The following is a 17,420-nucleotide window of genomic DNA, read 5'->3' on the forward strand; positions in this document are numbered from 1 at the left end:
GCAATGAAAACAGCTGATCTGTGGCCAAAGTGATGCATAATTAATGAATGTATACAAAGGTAGCCAGCATGAAGTGGACGGCGAGTGATTAGGACCTCGCACACCCCATAGTTTACAGGCGCTTGTACATCAGTCTTACTAAACACAGGTGTCAGAGCAGGGGGACGAGACAGCTGTGCAGGCAGTGAGGACGAGGCATTTGTAGAAAGAAGGTTTGTGCACATTGTGTGTGTGTGTAGGGGGGTTGCGTGCGTGCGTTTGCGTATATGTGTTTGCGCGCGTGAGTGTTTGTGTGCGAACGCGCATAATTGTATTTGCGTTAAGAGCGAGAATTCTGGAAGTCTGACAAAGCATGTATGTGTGGGCCAATATCTTTGTACATTGTGAGACTTGAGGAAGTCGCTGACGAGTGCAGGAAGGAAGATTGTGACGACCTGCCCTCAACATTCACAGACCACAGTATGATCTGCGCCACAGCTTCTGTGAAGACCGACTGTTCGTGCAAATGTCTGTTTCTGATCGTCACTGCATGTCCTGTCGAGAAATAAACACTGCAGCTTGGACACTGGCTGTGAGTAGATCGGTCCGTGAGTTCCACCCACGGACTGTGTCCCTGACTCCACCCGTGTGTCATTTCAAAGGAGAAGTACAAGAAAACACCACATCCGACCACACAGGTAGGTGTGGTACAAAGGACGTGTAATAGTGCGCAGAGCTTTGCGGGAAACAGCTGAAGATTAAAGAGTGCAGGGCAGGGTGCACTGTCTCGTTGGGTGGATGCTGAACTGGTAGCTGAGTGCTAGGGGGTGGCATCTATAACTTTTGCGACAGTGCATCCCCGTCCCCGCCAGAGCACCGCAAACTGCAGCTATGCGCATGACAATAAACTACGTGGTCCCAAGCACCGCCTTGTCACCGAGATTTTAAGGCAAACCTTCGGGGTCTAAAAAGCCCCATAATTAGAAGAAGGGTGTGAGTGGCGTGGTGGGTAGGGCTCAGCTTACTGTGCGTCAGGTGCAGCCGCGCACGTGCTGTACAGCGGGTGGCGCTACTGAAGTCAATAGTGTGACGGCTTCTGTCGGCAGGCAGGCAGGCCATGATGAAATAATCTGACGACGATAATAATCAGTTGACTAGTCTGCTCAGTTTCAGTGGTGCTGTCTGTGCTGGCGCTCCTGCTCAAAAGAGAACGTCACTGAGTGAGGCTGCACGTCACCAACACACGGGTAACCCAGACATCAAGGGAGGTAAGTTAGGAACAGCCACTTTGGTTCATTAATTCTCATCAACTGTCGTGTAAAGCGATTGACAGGGGGGGGGGGGTCAAGATGGTGGACAAAAGTTTCCCAGAGGTAAACTGCCAAAGCTGGAAAAATGCAACAGTTGCAAGCAATTAACATCTTGCAGGGACGCTGTAACAAGAAGAGACATTAAGTATAAAGGTACCTCGATCACAGGCAGTTTCCTCACTTTTTAGGTAAAGTATGCATAACCCGAATGTACGAAGCATTTCTTTATCGCAATACTCTGCTTAACTATGTCGACTTGTTGAAGACTTCTCATAACCGAGTTCAAGATCTCGATTTATGCGGCTGTTCGCCGTAGCGAGGCTGGATTTGTCTCGGTGTCGGCAAATCACGTTTCGAGGTTGCTGCGGCCACATGTCGGGAAGTCGCATTCTATGTGTCGGAAGCCTACTTTTCGACATCGTGGGTCTGTTTGACTCGTAGATAAAGCGCATATCAGGACTGCGAATGTGACATACATCGTGATGCACGCACCTAGCGATTCCTCGTCTGCGTCGTCTGCTTGTCACGTGCTGTCAAGATCGCGGCAGGTATACATGGATCGGTTTATACCACGGACGTGTAAAACAAGTTCGTGGTTTATACAACAGCCAGATAATTTAGATTGCAGGTGTTGATTGTGATTGGAGATGTTGATATACAGGCAAGTGGACTGGATCGAATATCTGGCGGTCGTCATCACATCGCTACTGAACATTGCTGGTGAGAACACAAGACTGACAAGAGCATAGATATAAATGAAGAAGTGGATAATCCATAACTTCTGCGCCATAGTATGTTTCACTGAGTGTAGATCACTCAACCCAGGAACTTGTATTATACACGCCCGTGCTCAACCAGTACAGTTCATGATAATTATTGTCTGTACATTACGGACATGTCCAGTTCTTGGTGTAACGGCTTTCAGTGTATCCTCTGTTCAATGCACCGACTAATCTACATCAATAATTCTACGAGCTCCATGCAAAGCTCTGCTTATAGTCATTTAGTTCTATAATAAATATAACAACTGTTCACTTAACCACGGACGCACATAGAATACAGATTCATGACTAACATTGCTATCTGCTGAACCTCTGGCTTCAAAGTGTCTATATTCTTGTATGGTCAATATCCTGATAAATCTATATTCTTGTATAGTCAACATCCTGATAAAAGGCTAGATTGAGCGCAAAGGACGCACGCAGGTAAACAAAGCGACGGGCCTAAAATAATAGAAGCAAAGACAATCATGTGGCATTTCTTATTTCCTAGTGGGTCTCACGGAACCATTTAGAGACTATTGAGGGAAAGGGTATAAATGCTGTATTCGGCTGTCATGCGCGACGCCCTGTTAAGTGCTCCAGTAGATGGAAATAGCGGATACGATCCTAGCAGTGAACAATGACAATTCTTTGTTAACCAGAGATAAAATAAACAAGAAAATATTTTTTTATATTTAGCCGTCGCCCTTTACGGGGAAATAATAAACTAAGTAATAAGGTACTTTAAAAATAATTAGTAGTAAACAAAAGGTAAGGTATGAAATGAGAGGACATGAATATATATCTACTAATTAAAGTGATGGTTAAGAAAAGAGAAGAAAAACAGACGGAAAGAGAGCAGAGAAGATTGAAGAGATTGGAATGGTAGGCCGTAAATGAACTGCCTTTAATAAACTGGGTGGTATCAGTATTTTGTTTTCCCCTTTTTTCATCTGTTAGGCCACTCGAGTAAAGTATTTGTTCCTGGCTCAGTGATGCCGACTGTTTTTGCTTTCTGACAAGATAAAGGTACATGCTTATAGTAGTATGTATTTGTCAGTGATGAAGAAATTAATTTAAACATTAAACATCGCTGGTTCTTGCTTTGAGGATGGGCAGAGATTTAACTCAAGAGGAAACAATTACCTATATTAAGTATAGCATATCATTCTACATGGTCATTGCTCATGAGGAAGTTAGCAGCTTGTTAAGTCCAAGAAAGAAGTGTAGAGCTTCAATCAGTGTTTATGGATGAATGGGTGATGGTGTAAACTCCATGCCACACAAACACACAATCACTCGTCTGCATGCACATGCATGGGAGAGACAGTGTGTAAGAAGCTGCATGGAAGATTTTTAATTCTGTAGCTCAAAAGTGGTTCACAATATAAATTTGACTTTGTATTTTGCTTTTTTTAGTGGGGAAGGGTCATGAGATATTACCTTCACAAGGATTTTTGAATTTTCACTTTTTGAAGATAGAGCCTGCACATATCAAATTCTACATCATCTAGTAAAGCAGTGCCAAAAAGCCAGTGGCCATTTTTTTGTTGTTGAAATATTAGTGAAACTGTCAAGCTTTTGGGACTAGAAGGCCAAAATGGCAATGATTTACAAACAGGTGCACATGCACACACACACACATATATGGAGGTGTCATTTAGGTGTTGGTGATATTTGCCTATTTTTGGCATAAATCTTGATTTTTTTTTTCTGATGTGAATTGAAGATTTTCAGTATTCCATGAATGTAGGGAAGTAGAACAATAGATAAAGGTTAGAAATTATACAAATTTAACTGTGGTATAAAAATTTATTATTATTCTGTCTCCTTTGCCCATCATACTGGAAGAGGGAACTACCCACTTAAAAAAAAACAACCTAGCTTTCATCGCTGCTTAATGAACTGCTTTCTTCAGTCAGTCAGTGCCACAGGGTGGTACATTGAAAAACGTTTTTTTGCCAATGTATATAAGCAGAATTAAACAGGAAAAATACTGTACAGTTCAGTTCCATCACATTAGTCTTTAGACTGAGAAAGACAAAAAAAAAAAAGAGTTGAAATGCATCATTGTAGCATAATCCCCAAAAATATAGAACTTTTAACCTCTGTACTGTCTTCTGCAGCAAAGACCAGATGGCAAGAGCAATAACCAGATTTGCTACAGCAAAGAAACTTCAATTTTTGAATCCCCCTAGCTATCAGTTTGAAGCGAACAGTTGTGTAAAGCAAACTACTTGTGTTTTACAAAGAATATGGCTTGTACCAACATCATTTGAGGGCCTGTGCCATACTCGACACCTCCATACATCTGTAAGTGAATAGAGGAACCATATAGTTCAATGAAAATATTTGAAATATAATTTTTTTAAAATAATAGTCTCAGTTGTGTTTTGAAAATTGGTTTAGCAATTATTATTATTAGTGGCATAGTATTTTCAATATTTATTTTATATTAATAAATTTTTATCAGTAATCTACTTGGATGAATGAACACCAATTTTATCTTTTTATTTCATTTTATTCTAGTGAGCTAAAATTGCGTAATCACGTAAGAGGTTTAATAGTTTCTTTGTTGAGCTTTTAACAGCAGTATTTACAATACTTGTTAATTACTTCTCAAGAATTCCAGTTCACTTCTTTGCTTTGTCTTTGAATTATAATCTTGGTGCAATTCTACAACAGTTTAAAAGTTGGTTACTCTTTATATTTTACATCTTTCTTTGCTTGAAAATCTGTTCATAAACTTCTGGTTCGGTTACTTTTAAAGCAGGGCATGGCATTACTATCTGTTGTTGTTTTGTTGGTTGTTTTTTTTTTGGGGGGGGGTGTTTTTGTTTTTTTTTTTAGTATTTTATGACTGTTCTACTATGTATATATTGATAGGGTATCAGAATAGTGAAATAGAAAAGATTCATGTGAAGGTAACCATTGGTTGCCTTGGAAAAGATCCAGTATGGCCACCAACAATCATTTCAAAATTTAATTACATCATAACCGTTCTGACCATCATAACCATACCTAATACTAATTTGCTGTTATTTGTTACTTCATACAGTGCCTCTGGTTTTACACTGCAGTATGACAGTTTTCTCAAAAAATTAATTTTAGTGAATTTTTCCAAAAATTACCAACCAGTTACAATTGAAACATTTTACCTCAGTGTTTTAATTATCTGTTTTCAAACCTAACTCAGAACTAGGTATAAGCAAACAGCCTGAAGATTTTATTGTTGGAAAATAGTCAATATGGAGCTAATATGTAATATTAAAGTAATAAACTTCTTTTCAAGGTTTGTTGAGCTAAATAAAGTCAAAGAAAACGCAATAGAGGTATTCCATATTCAGAAAAATTAAAATCTTGATATCTTTGTCAAAATACACTATGATGTCTTCTCCAATTAAATATTGTACATGCTGTTTTAATGAAATTGACATAAATTACTGTATATGCTATCTTTTTTAATATATTATTAAAATTTATTTTGTGTGAGGGATCTATGACAGAATGGTGGCATTTATGACATAGTTTATAGGCCTAACAATTATTTCACTTGTTCAACTGACAGCATTATGAAGAAGATTGTGACATAGCTTATGTAAACAAGTGACATGCAAGTGTATACTTTTCTCTCTCTTTCTCTCTTCATATATACATTTATCGCATGTATATAATTATACTCTTAGCATTGGATTGTATAAAAGTCATTTATTTTACATATAGTTATAAAGAGAATCTTTCTGCCACTTTTGTATATTACAAATTGTATGTATATTCATACGGAATAAAAGACATTCATTCATTGGTTGGTTTTTGGCCAAACAATAGAAGTGTTGCTTGCTGCATGCTTGTGATGAAGACTCTTTGGCATTGTTGTAACATCTGAGGTCCTGCCTGCAACTATTGTCATCTACATTAATGTGATGGTGAGAATTGTGCAGTAAATTGCCTGTGTCCAGTGAGTTAAAGGTTAACTCAGAATGTAGACACATTGTTACTATAATCACAAACTTAAGGGATGTAGCTAATCTCACAAATATGAAGAAGCATCATGTTTTTTAAAGTGTTTGCATCACACTGAAGTGCATGGTTGCATGCGCTTTGTGACAGCCTTGTAGAAGATGATGGTAGTGCTTTCTTGTGATTCAGCTTATTCTATAATGAATATTCCATCCCAACACACTTTTTTTTCTCTCTCATCCATTATATGTTATATCAAACACACTATCCCTCCCAATAACAAACCATACATGAATATTAGTCTTATCTGACATTTTGTCTAGAACTCTTTTAACGTTTTGGTTTATTTTATTTAGGTAATGGCCTCACAAAAGCACACCTATGCTAACAGATTGGTGGGATCAGAAAATAATGTTTGGTAAGATTTTTTTCCATATTTTTATGGAAATAAACTTTAAATTCCCTTTGGCTAACCTGTGCTTCCTATCTTTAGTTTATTTTGCCTTTTGATATGGATTGTATTTTGGTCATGTTTGGGCTTCATTGACAGATATGACTTTGTAATAATTATTAAGTTGATTGGTATGACAAAGTATCAGCAACAGATTATTTGGGATGGTTTTATGAGAGATTTACTTTTTGATAAATTAAAAGAAAAATTCAACAGAATTTTATGAAAGATTAGCTACTCACCTCATTCCTCTCTTGATTTTGCAAACTCGTTTGCTCTGATTTTAAATCTCATTTCATGAAGCTTATTTGCACTCCTCCTGTCAAATCTTTGACAGCAACAAACTAACATCATCATAATTTGCTTTGGATTTCAGGGTGGAGTTTACTAAACTAGCCAGTGAACCAGGGGTGCTTAACCTAGGACAGGTATGGCAACTTCACTGCTATGAGTATTGTTTGGATGGCTTGTTTTATTCTATGTGTACTCATGAGACTGTTTTCAAATAGCAATGTTTTTTTGAAGAAGATTTGATTAGACAGGTAATACATTCCACACAATCACAGACTTACTGTTAAGAAACTTTTATCATTACGTTTTTCTACACAGTTTAATGGACTTAATTAAACATATTGACTTATGCTTATTGCAATTTTTTGTAACAGTTAAGAGTATTATTATTCTATAAGTGTGTGTCTCGACATGAGTGTGTATGTGTTTGCATGTGCATATTCTCATGCTCGTTTACGTGAGTGTGTACGTGTCTGCAACTGTCTGATGCACGATTACTCTAAAAGTGCTTATGTATCTGTGCATCCTTTGTGGCTGTGTGTTTGTGTAAATGTTAACAAGGCTCCGAGTCCAGGCAAGATCTGTGGATGCATCCTTCATTACAGAACCGAACAAATTAGCAGAGTTTTACAGAATCTATTCCAGCTGTTTGTAGATTCTGGTCACATTCCTGATATTTGGAAACTTCCGCACAATGTGCCTGTCCCTAACATTACTATCCCCAGTCAATCCAATGACTTTAGACCAGTCGCACTTATGTCAATCATCATGAAATCACTTGAGAAAATTGTAAGGACCGAGGTTATGATTGCTGTTGATCCATATCTTGACCAGCTACAGTTTGCCTATAGAGCTGTAAAAGGTGTCATTGATGCTAAGCTGTTTATACTAAATACTCTGTACAAACATCTGGAGAAACCCACAGCTCATGCCAGGCTTCTCTTCACTGATTTTTCTTCTGCTTTTAACATTGTGTAACCTCACTTGCTAGTAGAGAATCTATTTCAGACTTCTTTCTATCCCACCAACTAACTCTTTGGATACAGGACTTTTTAGCAAACAGGCAACAGAGAGTTTCTGTTAACAGTCTTCTGTCAGATCCTGTTGTCACCTGTACAGTTTCTCCTCAAGGCTGCTGCTTGTCTCCACTACTGTTCATACTGTATACTAAGTTATAGAAGCACTACAGATAGGGGAGTTTTCTTATAAAATTTGCTGATGACTCTGCCTTCCTGCCACTTTTGTATGATAATGTGTTCATGGTGGCGCTCTTCCTGACTTTCATTTACTGTTCCATTTACTTGATCAACTTTACAAGCCATACTCTTTTTATTACCCTTAGGTGACCTAAGGTCACCTACTGAATCTTACTGTTGCTGGGAGTATGTGTATGTATGTATTTATATAGTGTGTGTGAGGGAAAATTATTTCAAAATGTGCGTATTTATTTGTATATTGCTAATATAACTCTGGAATTGCCCTTATGGATTGATAAAGTTGTATTGTGTAGATAGGTTGGTGAGTGTTTATAGGTGTGTGTATGTGTGCATTCTTGCTTATACATCACACATGTTGGCGCTTGCATGTTTGTATGTGTCTGAGTTTACACAAATACTAGAACAGTTTATTTTTGGATGTATACATGCAGGGTTTTCCTGATTTCAAAGCTCCGGAACATGTTGTCAAGTCCTTGCAGCAAGTGATTGCTTCTGAAAATCCATTTCTGCAGCAGTACACACGATCATTTGTATGTCCAATTTTACTTATACTGCAAACACACCCAATTGCGTTGCTATTTTGTATGGTTAAGATATCACCATATTGACAGTGACACTGGAAACAGAATTAACATCTACCTTTTGAAAAAATGTTGTACTCCTCCCATGAGACTTGCGCACAAAGAATGGAAAATAGAGTTTTGCAGGTTTTATGTACTCCTGAATATGGATAAAAATCAAGTGACTTTCATTCACCACATAATTCTATGGTTAATTTTTGGTTGAGATGTTATTGAGTGTTGTGAATTTGAAGGGTCATCCACGTCTCATACAAGCTTTGGCCAAGCTATTCTCTCCCTTCCTGAAGCGCAATATTGATGCCTTCACAGAGATCCTGCTATCAGTGGGTGCATATGGATCGTTGTTCTGCATCATCCAAGGCTTGGTTAATCCTGGAGATGAGGCAAGTGCGGTAGATTTTGCAGTACATCTATGGCTTGGTTAATTCTAGTGATAAAGGATGTGTACCTTATGATTGGTATCCAGGCATTTTGTTCGGTTGGTACTACTGAGGAAGCAATCAAGCTTGATCAGCTTTGATCTGAACACATAGCTAACAGCAACTATATTTAACCTGCATTAATAAATAAAGTAAATTTATTAAAAATCTTTATGTTAACTACAACAACATTTATTTTAGGATGAAGTGATTGAAAAGGATCAATATCGGAAGGGTTACAGAGTGTGAACAAGAAAGTTGACTGTGTTAAAGGGTGAGAAATGAACAGTGGGCATTTCTCCCATTTATGATATGTTCTTGCCTACGACAAGTAACACAACAGGAGGAGAAAGGTGCACAATATTTATTAAAGCAGTCGATATTTCTAGGTCATCATCATTGAACCTTACTTTGACTGCTATGAGCCGATGGTGCGCACAGCAGGAGGCACACCAGTCTTCGTTCCTCTCCGACCAGTGAGTTGAGTTCACTCCATAGTATGCATGACACCATGAAACAATGACAATGATCAATACATTTATAACAGCAGGACATATCAGATATGTACAAGGCAATGGGAAGGATAAGACAGAATGTCTTTGTCCTTATAGGGATTTTTTCCTTCTAGGCATTTGATTACTTTGCTGACTTTATCAGTTGTTGATTAGAATTCATGAAAAATTTTTTTTAATCATTAAGGTTTCATTGATGCTCTACTTCACTTTGTTCAGACATCATTCTGCATTATCTGTTGACGCTGCTGGCGTGTTAGATAACGCTCAGTGTATATCTTGTCAGTTTTAAAGAGTGTGTCAAAGATATATCTAGTCAATTTCAGAGGTGTCAAACATACATCTATTTAGTTTCAGAGAACATGCCAAGTACTTTTATGATAATTTTCAGAGCAAAAAAGGTGTCATATCATCGAGTGGTGACTGGAAACTAGATCCTATAGAACTAGAGTCAAAGTTTTCCAGCAAGACAAAACTGATTATTATTAACACCCCCAACAATCCACTGGGAAAGGTATGCCTTGTCCTCTTTATAGTTACTTACCTGTATATGATGACAATGATAATGACGGTAATTGTAGCTATGCATGCTTTTGTGTCAGAGCACTTTGTTGTTGGTCTTCCAGACCACGTCTGGGCGAGACTGCTCAATAAGAACTATTGTGTATCCTGTGTCATAAATATGTCATGGCTGCGGCTGAGCCCACCAGCATCAAATGTCCGCTCATATATTTTACAAGGACATGAAGACAAAGTAAAATGACATCAGAAGTATAGAAATGAAATACCATGGCAAAGAGGATGTTGATGAATTTTGTAAAAAAAAAAACAGATTAGACCTTAATTGCTAGGGGTTCAGTGTAGGTAAAATAGATTACCTGAGTTTTTGTTCAGGTATCCGTAAAGTTAAGACAAACGGTCAACATGTTTTAATTCTGGATAGATTATAACAGATCAATGTGTGCTGAAAAATTAGGGCCATGTAAAATTTGGATCATTAAGGTCATGAATCCAATTAAAACAATTTTGGGAGAAATTTTAGGAGAAAGAGAGTGTGTGTATTTTGGAAGTACAGAACCGACTGAGCAACACTCTGACATTGAGGCAGAACAGCATAGCATGTATAGCAAGTTTGAAATTAAATAATCTTTTCCTTGTTTGCTGTTATACAATATTTTGCTATTAGGTGTTCACTCAACAAGAACTGGAGTTGATAGCAGAGTTGTGCAAGAAATTTGATGTTGTTTGTGTTGCTGATGAAGTTTACGAATGGATGACTTATCCTGGGTACAAACATCTAAAAATTGGTAAGAATATTAAATTGTCATACAATAAGTTTTGCATGACAGGTTGATAGGGGAAGAGGGAATGATGATGATGATGATGATGTAGTTTTATAGCGCGCCAGTATCCGCATCACAAAGATGCGCTCAATGCGCGGTAATCCCAGCAGCCACCAAACTGCAGGTCAAATGAAAACTTCAAAAAAGTTTAAACAAGTGAGTCTTCAGATGTTTCTTGAAAGATCCAATACTATCAGACTCCTTGGTCGAGAGGGGAAGCGAGTTCCACAAAAGCGGGGCTACATTGGAGAAGGATCTGAAACCCGCAGTCTTCTTATTAGCATTCCCTGACTGAACACTCGGTCGTTCAAGTCTGAAGTGTGCTGCTGAACGAAGGTTCCGCTGGGGTTGGTAACAGCGAATGAGTTCTTGCAGATAGGCAGGCGCAAGGTCGTGAAGACAGCCATAGGTTAAGGTTAACAATTTATGCTCAATTCGCTTCTCCACAGGAAGCCAATGTAGGTCACGAAGCACAGGAGTAATATGGTCAGTTGTTTTCTTTCCTGCCACTATCCTCGCAGCCGTATTCTGCACTCGCTGTAGCCTCGACAATTCGCTCTTTGAAATCCCCCAGAGGCAGCTGTTGGCATAGTCTAATGTAGAACCGATGAGGGACACAGCAACTGCATTTGCAGTCTTCTTATTAAGACTGGGTCGGAGTCGTCCAAGAGTGCGGATATGGAAATAACACGCCTTGACTACAGAACTGACATGATCAGACATAGTTAGAAGATTGTCAACATAGAGGCCAAGGTTCCGTACGGAGCTGGAGAGGGGGATTCTAGCTTGACCCACTTGGATGGAGTCTAGAGAGACTTTACTAAGGCTAAGCTTGGAACCACATAGCATCGCCTCTGTCTTCTCATCATTAAGCTTGAGTTTATTCCTCAGCATCCATGACTTGACCTCTAAGCAACAATCTTCTACAGCACAAACTGCCTCACGCACCGACTCACTGTCAGTACTAAATGAAAAATAGAGTTCAGTGTCATCTGCAAACATCTTACGGTTCACATTATGCTTCTCAATGAGAGGACCAAGCTGAGATGTGTAAATAGAAAATAGAACCGGGCCCAAAACAGAGCCCTGCGGGACACCGCACAGCAGTGGAACTGTCACCGAAGAAGCTTGATTGACCATCACCCTTTGTGTGCGATCACTGAGGTAGGAATGGAACCACTGCAAGGCGGAACCACCAATGCCCACCTCCATCTGGAGACGAGTTAGTAGAGTGGAGTGATCAATGACATCGAAGGCCGCACTCAGATCAAGGAGGACCACAAGAGTCACTTTCCCAGCATCCGCACTGCACAGAAGATCGTTCATAAGACGCAGAAGGGCTGTCTCACAGCTGTGCTTGGGTCTATACGCCGACTGGAATTTATCCAATAAGCTGTAGCGGTCCAGGTGGAATGTCAACTGCTGAGCAACGACACGCTCCACAAGTTTCGAAACAAAAGGCAAATTCGACACAGGTCTATAGTTTTTACACAAGCTAGGGTCCAAGTTGTGCTTCTTTAAGATAGGCTTGATCACAGCTGTTTTAAATTGTCTGGGTACAGAGGCAGAGAAAAGGCTAGCATTGACTATGCGAACTAGTACAGGAAGTAGAATGTCAAGGTGCTGGAGAAGAACACTAGTGGGGATAGGATCATCCACAGACGTGGTTGGGCGACAACGCCGAACTAAATTCAATAGTTCATCCTCTGTCACTGCAGGTGATGCAAAGGAAAAGTTAAAGATAACTATTTCTGTATCAGCAGAAAAGAACCATAACTCATCCATTAAGACGTCTCCTTAATCTGCTATATTATTTCAGTCTATATGTATATGTGCTATCTAGATTTGTACAGAATTCGGAAAACATTTTTCTTTAGCCATAAAATCCTTCCATCGAGAATATTTGTTAAATATTGAAAGCTTGAATGTCTTATGTTACAGCAACGCTGCCTGGAATGTGGGAACGTACCATCACTGTTGGCAGTGCTGGCAAAATGTTCAGTGTCACCGGCTGGAAGCTGGGCTGGAGCATCGGTCCCGAGAATTTGCTGTTTGGCCCCAAGCTTGTTCATCAGAACTGTGTGTACACCTGTCCAACACCACTTCAGGTGATGAGATGTGCTAACCTGAGTATCTGTCATTTAGCTGGAGGTAACTAGAGATGCTGTTTTAGGTATGTGTTGTGGGAACATACCTTAACAGTTCCAATCAGCCAAAACTATTGAATCTGCAAGAAACTAGAGAATATTCTTTTCAGATCAAAGATTTTACTGCAGCCTTGTCCTGATAATGTGCATGCCTAATGTGTATTTCATGTTTGAGTGGGTATTTCTGTTATAGGAGTGTCTGTTATATGTGAATATGGGTGTGTGGTGGCTGTTGTTGATTCAGTTTACTTCAGTATATCATTTCTGTTAATCGCTTTGAGCAAATCATTGGGAAAACACAATATAAATGTTCTGTTTTATTATTATATTCTTATTTGCATCTATGAAACATTTATACACACTAAACAAAATATAATGGAAGTTTCAAGAAATAAAATTTGGAATTATTTGTAATGGAAATGTTAGCTTGTGAATACTATCTGTGCGTCATTGAAAATAAATTCCAGGGGAGGCCAAGACCAGTTTGAGTCTGAAGATTTCTTTATATGTAGATATTTTTAATGGCATTATAAATTGGTGGCTACAGCACATTTGACTGTAGGTCATAAGGTAATTTTTGCCAGTTAATATTGTGTAATATAACAGGAACTGTTATGTAATATGACCAGTGATATTTGGTAATATCTTAGTAAATACTGAGCAAACACTATTAATGCTACATGTACTAATTTATACAAAAGCTCTTTACTACAGTATGATTTCACAGATGCTTCACTTAGCCCAGATTGCTTCTTGTGTTGCTGTGGTTTTTCTCATCCCATAATGATCAAAACATTAAGGGACACAAATTTTCTATGGATGTACAAGCAAGTTTAATGAATGAATCAGAAGGTGAAATATGTAGCTGGAAGCACTAACTCGTAGTCGATGGAAAAAGAAGACCTTGTATTTTCTGTAACAGGAAGCCTTGGCAGTGGCCATAGAGACAGAGGAAGAGCGGCTGGGAGCTGCAGACTGCTACTTGAACTCGCTTGCCCTTGAACTCTTACCCAAACGTGACCGGCTGGCCCAGGTCCTTGAGAGTCTGGGGATGCACCCTGTTGTCCCTGAAGCAGGTTATTTTATGCTGGCTGACATCTCAAAAATGAGTGAGTAGTAGTGTGTATGTATGCATGTGCACAAACACACACATGCATGCATGTCTTCAAATAAGCCAGACAGGCTCACGGCATTTACATTCATTAAGTCGCACAAGCACACACTTATCAGTAGGCATCAAATGCATTTTACAAATGTGTTCACAATCAGTTAAATCCTCTCTTGCTCTGTCTCTCTCACACACACACACACGGCCTGTCACATGCTCATGAATGTTCATATACATTTGCATACAAATTGGTAAGCATCTACATGCAGACAAATATAATGTGGAAGAGTAAATAATAAGAATAATATGACTGTGTATTGATTTATAGCGCTATGTGCCAGAAAGCCTTCCTTTGCACTGTGTTGAACTGCCTGTAGTTAGGCAAAACTAATTTATGGCTGATCAATGCAGATATAGATCTCCCTGATGACGGAAAGGATGAGCCAAAAGATTTTAAGTTTGTCCGGTGGATGATTCGTGAAAAGGTAAATAATAAAAGATGTGAGTTTTGGGGTTTTTGGTCTTTTATGGAGCCTTCTTGTATATGCCTTAATTACTTCTGTATTCTACAGGTATTGATGAATTCTGTATTGCTTTTGGTTACTTAAGCTTTGACATAGAATGTAATGGTCTAATTGTTAATGGCTAAACTGTATTTTAGCATTTTATTGGGCACAGTATACAAAAGGGAGAATCTGGTCTGCTCTTTTCATCACCTCTTGCCTTTCCAGACAAAGGGTGTGCAAGGTTCCAGTAGCAGGCCTAAGAATCCCTCAGTACATCAGCCACCTCCTAAATGAATTGCACAGATTATAATTTGCCATAATTCTATATTTTACATGTCACAGAAACTGGCTGGAATTCCACCTTCAGCATTCTTCTGTTCAGAGCACAAGATCATGGGAAAAGACTATGTACGTTTCTGCTTTATCAAGGTGAGAGGCACTTTTCTTTTGCTGTTTAGAAAAATGGCAGTGTTGTTTTAACAGTTTCACCATACAGTTACTGAAATGATTGTAATGTGACCAGTTAGTGAAATACAGTGTAGGGCCATTAAGCTGTGCTCTAGTAATCCACGAATTAGCTTAAGATATGCAAAATCCTTGGATCCCAATTTTTTGACACTATGGATCATACGGACCTGGACATGGCCTCTCAAACACTTAGATGGGTGTTGACAGCAGTCATTTTGGCATTTCGAATGTCCGTGATTGACATGCTATGTGCTATCATGGATTAAATATTTAAATGCTAGCTTATAACTTCAAAGAGGTATTAATAGAAGATTAGTCTTTTATTTATCAATAACCAATAAAGTAGCTTACAATGAAATCCAAATACTAATCTGTTATCCACGCTGAGTGTCAGCATTATGGAGGCTGCCATTTTAACCAGTTCGCACCTAAGAGAAAGGATTGTGATAAAAAACATTTATGTTTTTATTATTTATTGTAATTTATGCATTATCATAACATATTTTAGCCACAGACAACCTAAGGCACGGCTAAGCAGTTTGGACCCCAGTCACCTCAGCTTAATGGCCTTACACTGTAATGGTACAGTAACTGAACACTGAAATGATAATATATTACTAACCATTTGGTGAAATGATATATTACTGTTTGGTGAAGTGTTGCTAGCATGTCAGCATTAAAACTTAAATATGCTTTGACTATTTGCAGAAGGATAGCACTCTGGCAAAAGCAGCTGATATTTTACAGAACTGGAAGGCAGAGATGAACCCAAAATAGATGAAGGCAAAGAGCGTGATCACAGTTAAGTGCAAATAAACATTAATGCTGGACTGTTTGGATCTTTGTGCTGGACGAGATTTTCTTTTGACATATATATATGGGTCTATGCTACTAGTATAACTAAAATGGACTCACTGCATTGCGAATAAAGTGATATTGAAATATACATATCTGAGTCTAGCTTTTGCATTTTTTCAAGAGATTTGGATTTGTCTATTAACTGAAGTCCATATGGGGTTTTTTGGTCATCAGACTATGGTCATGACTGTAAATACCTTGAGTGCATTATGTTAATGTGGGTTTTTTAAAAAGTATTATTGGTACAAAATCATGTAGAGCAGGGGTCTCAAACTCATATTAGCATGTGGGCCGCAGTGGAAAGTAACAGCCAGTCAGCGGGCCGCACCACGAAAAGAAAATGTTTTTTCATTAAATTTTACGAACAATACTGTCACTGCAGTTAAATGCTAAAATAAAGTTTTTATAATTATTAATTACATTTACTGTAGTTTATTACATGCACAGGCAGTTTAGTTTATTAAAATAAGTTGACGTTGTCTCTGTCACTAATAACGGGGGTAATTTTCACTGCGGGAGTTAATCACCAAGCACAACATACATATACATCGCGGATGTGGCCGAGGGCCGCACAAAAATGTTTCGCGGGCCGCATTCGGCCCGCGGGCCGTGTGTTTGAGACCCCTGATGTAGAGTTTTGATTCATGCTAGTAGGTTAAGTCCCTTGATCTGTACTGGTCACTGATGATTTCTGGGGGAGTGGGCAGGAAAAATGCAACCAATCGATACAGTTACCTTTAAACTATGTATTTTTACTTGTCAAGCACTTTTTTTACCAGTTCTAGTCATTTCCATAGATCAGCAGGAATGTCTCATTCTCCCATTCCCCTAGCTCCCAAGGTTGGCCTGGTGGCACAAGGGTTTGTGCCTGTCACCAATACAGTGAAGGTTGGCTGTCCTGGGTTCAGCTCTTGTCTCAGGCATGCTGTTCTTTCTCTGCGTGTGGCATCTGTTTACAGAGCTGGCTGCCTTGCCATCATATAGTTTTAGTTGCTGGCTCGGTGTAAAACACCATTCCCCCCACCTCCCTGCCCCTCCCCTACTCCACAGATGGATTTAGAAAAAGGAATACAGTGTTCCCTCGTTTATCGCGGGGGATAGGTGCTATGATCAGCCGCGATAAACGAATTTCCGCGAAATAGGGACATACATGCAATAATAATATATACATGTAAAACAATATCATGTGAGTGTAAAGTAATATAGTAATCATGGTATTAATACAGTACAATAACAAATTAGTGTAAAAAAATTATAACTGTACTCAGAGAAACCCAAAAAACTGATGCGAACTGGCTGCGAGATGGGAGATAACAATCATGGCTCGTCGCTTACGCACAGCAATGGATTTCTCATACACAATTATTTCTTTCTTTCTATCTACAAAATAAACATGGTATTTTAATAGAAATACAAATATAGCTACATTTTTCGTCTTTTTACTGTTGAAATATCTATGGTATTTTGTAGAACGATAATTCCCAGCACGGAAGTATCGATCGATAATTC

At 38.8% G+C, this 17,420-nt stretch overlaps 1 protein-coding gene across 12 annotated transcripts; it reads left to right on the forward strand.

The window, feature by feature from the left end:
* Positions 1 to 76: 76 nt before the first annotated feature.
* On the forward strand, positions 77 to 15,999 carry LOC112576260 (kynurenine--oxoglutarate transaminase 3-like). 12 transcript variants are annotated; one of them, XM_025258568.1, is made up of 15 exons: positions 77 to 212; positions 1,147 to 1,247; positions 4,177 to 4,363; positions 6,367 to 6,428; positions 6,838 to 6,889; positions 8,401 to 8,499; positions 8,784 to 8,933; positions 9,359 to 9,445; positions 9,873 to 9,995; positions 10,668 to 10,788; positions 12,766 to 12,932; positions 13,894 to 14,080; positions 14,491 to 14,564; positions 14,928 to 15,014; positions 15,762 to 15,999. In XM_025258568.1, exons 3-15 carry the CDS (start codon positions 4,187 to 4,189, stop codon positions 15,828 to 15,830), a joined length of 1,455 nt encoding a protein of 484 aa, XP_025114353.1. In that variant the 5' UTR covers positions 77 to 212; positions 1,147 to 1,247; positions 4,177 to 4,186; the 3' UTR covers positions 15,831 to 15,999. The 12 variants fall into 12 exon arrangements, with proteins under 12 accessions (XP_025114353.1, XP_025114358.1, XP_025114362.1 ...); XM_025258573.1 differs by lacking the exon at positions 4,177 to 4,363 and adding an exon at positions 5,879 to 5,976; XM_025258570.1 differs by lacking the exon at positions 77 to 212 and adding an exon at positions 228 to 677.
* Positions 16,000 to 17,420: the final 1,421 nt, after the last annotated feature.

This window comes from Pomacea canaliculata, linkage group LG11 (assembly GCF_003073045.1).
Source record: "Pomacea canaliculata isolate SZHN2017 linkage group LG11, ASM307304v1, whole genome shotgun sequence".
NCBI classification, from domain to species: Eukaryota; Metazoa; Mollusca; class Gastropoda; order Architaenioglossa; family Ampullariidae; genus Pomacea; species Pomacea canaliculata.